The 5,763-nt window shown below is 36.1% G+C and overlaps 1 protein-coding gene across 1 annotated transcript; it reads left to right on the top strand.

Annotated features, from left to right (window-relative positions):
• Positions 1–427: 427 nt before the first annotated feature.
• On the top strand, positions 428–4,636 carry LOC132121091 (ectonucleotide pyrophosphatase/phosphodiesterase family member 7-like). Its single transcript, XM_059530272.1, has 6 exons — positions 428–807; positions 1,764–1,909; positions 2,044–2,676; positions 2,764–3,019; positions 3,416–3,539; positions 3,629–4,636. Exons 1-6 carry the CDS (start codon positions 561–563, stop codon positions 3,687–3,689), a joined length of 1,467 nt encoding a protein of 488 aa, XP_059386255.1. The 5' UTR covers positions 428–560; the 3' UTR covers positions 3,690–4,636.
• The last annotated feature ends 1,127 nt before the right edge of the window (positions 4,637–5,763 follow it).

Here is a 5,763-nt window from a genome sequence, read left to right as displayed (position 1 = left end):
GCAAGATGATCTGGTCATTTCAGCAGGGATGATTCCCAAATTGGTTAAGAGCAAAAATAAGTCAACAACAGCCCTTATACAGCTTCCATTCTTTACTATAGCTCACCTTTTGAAGCACTGTCTGATTATTAAAGTCCACTTTTTTTTCATCCCAATTGCATAAGCATAGATAAATAACTCATTTAGGCAATGAGTCTAATGACTGGTTAGACACTTATCTTTACCTTCACACAATACAGCCTTGATATAAAACACCATGTTTCATTTTATAAGCAGTGAGCAGTAAATCTTAGAAACCCTGCTCAGAAAAGAGCTGTATAATTGCTTTTGTCCCATAACGCCTGATAAGCCACTTGATAAGATATCAAAAGATAGCATAAGCATGTAATTCATCTCATAAACATCAATAGTGTGAACTTTAGTGTGCAGAAAGGGATGGAAAAAAAACACAAAGACAAAAGGATCAGTCAAAAGCTGAGGCTGTTAGATCAGGAGCAACCATCAGACCATCCAGAGAGAAGCACGTTTGTTACATCAGCTGTAGTGGTGAAATACCCATCATGTTATTGGCACTGAGCATTTTGCTGCTAATATTCCCTGAGTCTCTCTCTGCTCCAGTCAGAGATCACTGCACTACTGGCAAAAACAAACTTCTACTGATCAGCTTTGATGGGTTCAGGTGGGACTACGACCGAGATGTGGACACCCCAAACCTGGACAAAATGGCTGAGGAAGGAGTCAAGGCAGCATATGTCACTCCACCTTTCCTGACCATCACCAGTCCTACACACTTCACCCTGTTATCTGGTAAGGAGAAAAAACGACAGCAATACATTTCTAATTTAAAGTAAATAGATAATATACAAAATGCAAGTTGTAGATACATGCTATATTCCAATAGTGTAGATATCTACGGTCAATTAGTTCTTAATCAGACCACTGAATATATAACTGCATATGCAAAAATGCTAACAATTGGAATAAATATATAAAAGCCAAAACATATAAAGTCACATTATTTGTTTTATTTATTTATTAATAATTTACTTATTTTTTACTTCAAATCTTTTTTTTTTAATGTGTTAAAATGTGTCTTTATGCAGCCAAGTTTAGGTTGCTCTTTTCTTGCGCAAAATTAACTGTAAAGAAATAATAAAAACATTAATGCAGATTAAATGATGTCTGCTCTGACCCACCTTAGTCCCTATTAATCACAGTATACACAGTTGAAAATGCTGTGTAAATGCATTTATGCCACCTCTGAGCAGCATTAAACAATGTGTAAAGACATTTAATTACCACTTCAGAAGTTTTGCTTTGCCACCTTTGCGGTGTAAATTTGGCATGAGCAAAGCATTGATTGTTTGAAAATGCAACTTGCTTTTATATAATGCAATGAAATTTACACAGGTTTTTTGGTGTAAGTGCATCTTATATGTCTAAATATTTTAGGCACATATTAAGACAGAGAGTAAAGACAATGGATGTGTAGTTAAAAGAGCTTTAGGAACCAAATATACAGTACTTTAAGTGATAATTTAGCACAAACAGACAAGCATAATGCTAGAAATGCTAATGTCATGGGTTTGATTCCAAAAGAATGCACAAACTGATAAAACATATGCAATATACAATGCATGCAATGAAAGATGCTTTGGGTATATGTAACTGGCAAATTTTCAAACCCAATAAAATCTTCTGGGAAGTCTCAGCATAATTCAGAACTCATAAATTAGTGACACTAAAAATATCTCTTCTCCCAGGAAGGTACATTGAGAACCATGGGGTGATTCACAACAACTGGTTCAACACAACCACACAAGAGAAGAAACAATACTACATGACACAGTTTGTGGATGAATACTGGGATAATGGCAGTCTACCCATTTGGATCACTGCTCAAAGACAGGTACGTCTCAAAAAGCCTGACACAAAAGCTTTAGTACATCTCAAATAATATTAAAAATACTATATCACATCCTACTATACATACATTTGCTTTAAATAAAATATCAAGTGACTAGTAAATGTGTCCTTTCTTAGGGTAAGAAAACTGGATCCTTACATTTCCCTGGTACTGCTGCCACTTACCAGAAAGAAACAATCCAAGTGAAGGAGGTGGAACCGAGGTATTATGACCACACCAATGAGATGGCATGGAGGGAGAAAGTGGACAAGGTCTTGAAGGAATGGTTTAAAGATCAAGACTTAGATTTTGTCACTTTGTATTTTGGTGACCCTGATGAAACTGGCCACAAGTACGGGCCTGATTCACCTGAGCGCCGCTGGGCAGTAGAGAAAGTTGACCGAACTGTGGGCTACATAAGGGAAACTGCTGAGAAACACGGACTCAGTGACCATCTGAATATAATCATCACAGCTGACCATGGAATGAGCACTGTCTTTAAAGGAGAGCAAGTAAAAGAGATAATACTCGCCGACATCCCAGGATTCTCCTTGAAAGATCTGAAATTCCACATGGTGGACTATGGACCTTTTGGGCTGCTGTTGCCCAAAGAAGGGATGCTTGAAAAGGTTTATCAGGCCTTGAAAGGAGGTCATCCAAACCTTCACGTTTACAAGAAAGAGGACATGCCTGCTCGACTACATTACTCCAAACATCCACGCATCCTACCCATCGTTCTCTATGCAGACCCAGGATATGTCATCAATGGGGTAAGAATTCCATAAACACCTATAATAGACACCATAAATATACATGAAAAACATTATGTTATATGTGATCATTTCATATTCTTCCAGTTCTACACATTCCAGACCAATAAAGGGGAACATGGCTATGACAATGAGGTCATGGACATGAAGCCTTTCTTCAGGGCAGTAGGACCAGATTTCCACAGAAACTTGTTGGTTGGACCATTTGAGACTGTTAGCGTTTACCCGCTAATGTGCCACTTACTGGGGATAAAGCCAGAAATCAATGACGGGTCACTGGGTGACACCCAACACATGCTGATATCCAACGGAGAGTCATGCGATTCTGGAGGCGAATCTGGAGGTATCTAAATAAAAGTACAGATCCTACATATCTGACCAAATAATTCAAATAAAATCCTAGATAAGAATTACTTTGATTATTTTGAGAGGTAAAAAATACTTTAGAAAAGATTAAATCATTAACAACATTAAATCAAATTAATACCAATAAACTGCTATATTATGTCAGACACAATCTCTGCTTTGCCCTTAACTACCTTGACAGTTAAAGACAACTTATCATGATAGTCATTAGATGTGGTATTTTGATAAGTTATTACAAGTATAACTCTTTTACCCTGTCCTTCACCCATGAACCAATAACACATGAACCAACACTATAATCATCTTATCACAAATTGCATAAGTTACAGATAATCAATGTTTTTTTTTTCATCTTTTTTCATTTCTCTTGTAGAGGTCCCCAAGTCAATTCTTCATAACGTGTTCGTTGGTCTTGCTGCTGTGGCTGGATTTTTATTTCTTGTGTGTGTTGTTGTTACATCCTTCAACATGTATAAAAGATGGAAAGTGAATACAAGGTACGATAGTTGAAATAAGTATTTTTTTTTTCCCTAGCACATTACCAATTAAAAGTCTGATGTATAACTTTACCTTCACTCTCCAACAGAGCAAAAGTCATGGATGATGAGGACCAGATAAAAGCTGACTCCAAGCAAACATCATTCTAAGACGGACATTTACTTATTCTTGAATTGCTTGTCATTTAATGCTACAATGGGATCCAAGAATCTGAGACCACACTGAGACGTGAAACATTGAGGGCTTTTTTCCCCACTTAAATCCTGGATGTAAAATAGATAAATAAATTAAGTTAGTTAAAGAGATTTTTTTTCATATTTTCATATTTAAGTATTCACGTCAAGGCATCTTGACTACAAGTGTCATTAAAAGAAAAGAGGAACAGATTGTACAGTACTACGCTATTTAGTTAATAAGTCCATGTACAATTTGCAATTAACTAGGGTTGGCTATCGATTGGGTTTTATTCCATACCGGTGCCATTTCGATACTTTTAAAATGGTACCGGTGCCTAAACGGTGCCTGAATCGATACTTCTATAAAAATAAATAAATAAAATAAAAAAAGTCTAAAAAGGATAACATTAAAGAACATTAAAACTATTTACAATAAATCCATAGCATTCACATTGGATGCTCTAATTTCCCAAGCTTCCCTTAATCTAAGGCTAATAAATTTATTTCACGATCTGGGACATTGTTTAATACAACACCAAACACAATGTTTTTACTGTATCTCTGTCAATCTCTCTGATATTTAGTTAAAATAAGTGCTGTCTGTCACTGTCTTTAATCAGTTCTGTGAATGACTGTATGCTCATTATTTACAAAGTAGCAACGATGTTGTTTGTAAAGTACAGTCTTAGGCACATTAGTATTTTCACCACAAAAAAGGGTTTTAAGCAAGTTATTTATATCTTTTGCTGTAGTATGTCAGTAGGAAATATCAGTTTACATTTCCAAACATTAATTTTGCCATTAATTTTAATAATAAGTGAGATTGTTGAATGCACAAGCAGTCTGACAACACACTGCCTAAGACTATTGCACAGTAGTGTATATATAAAGTATGTATAATTAAATTAAGTGTGTTTAAATATGTGTAATTAAAGTATGTGTTCATATGTGTTAAGGGCTCGATTGTCACTGGAGGAAACAGCTGTGGTGTGATGAGCGGTGAACGCAGTGAAAACTTTACAGTAGATGAGAAACCGACTGCCCCTCGTGACCTTTTGTAAACTGTATTTATGACAAAGAACTGCACAGATACATATATTCTAACTATCTATCGTTTGTGTTTAAGTCCACTCGTGCTGCTCCGCAGTGGTCTGCGGATTGAAGAGCGAACTGAAAGATGGAGAGAAGACCGGTCTGACCCAGGTTTCATATGAAATTTAAGCAGAATGTCTCTGAGGCGAACACGAATTTGAGTACAGTTTATGGAGCTAAAAGCTATAGCCCTGCTAAAAAAAAAGCTTAGCGACGCCCCTGCTTCTTGTACATTTCAGAGAACCAGGACAAATATTTAGTTTTTTCCTTAATATCGATCGCTCAGGCATTTAAGAGGTACTGAAATGAGGCACCGAAATCTGCGTTCTTATTCGGTTCGGTGCATACCGGTTCCATAGGTACTGGTGCCATATTGGTACCGGATTTTGGTACCCAACCCTACAATTTACCCTTCATTCATATTTTTATGCTGATTAAATGTATTTAAAATGTTCCATTAAATTAGAAATGCTGAAAATATAATTTGTGATTTTAAATAGTTGTTTTAAAGTAGAAATGCTTTGATTTGTAATAAAAAATTGCTTTACTGCCTCATGTTGATTAATATGCAGCATATTTTATACAGTATATACTGATGCCATCTAGTGGAAATAGTGAGTATTTTCAAACTCAAAACAATTGTGACACTATGTAAACCAACTGCATCCAGCTAAATACTAACTGTTAATGATGACACATTATTTTACTCAAGTCTTCAGACTTTCTTGTCTTCCAATTACCCTCGCATGCAAACTCACCTTAGAATACACACAATGGGCTGGACAATACCAGTCGGTTCTATGGAAAACACAAAGCAGAAAAGGAGCTTAGGAGGACTAAATGACTGACAGAAGTTATCATTACACAAAGCTGCAGATTCAATGATTTATGATGAAATCCCATCCAGTCATGTGGAATTTTCCCAAAATAAGTTTAAGTAAACAGCTCATGACAA

The sequence above is a fragment of the Carassius carassius genome, chromosome 39, assembly GCF_963082965.1.
Source record: "Carassius carassius chromosome 39, fCarCar2.1, whole genome shotgun sequence".
In the NCBI taxonomy this organism is placed as follows: domain Eukaryota; kingdom Metazoa; phylum Chordata; class Actinopteri; order Cypriniformes; family Cyprinidae; genus Carassius; species Carassius carassius.
This window is presented reverse-complemented; position numbering and strand designations above follow the sequence as displayed.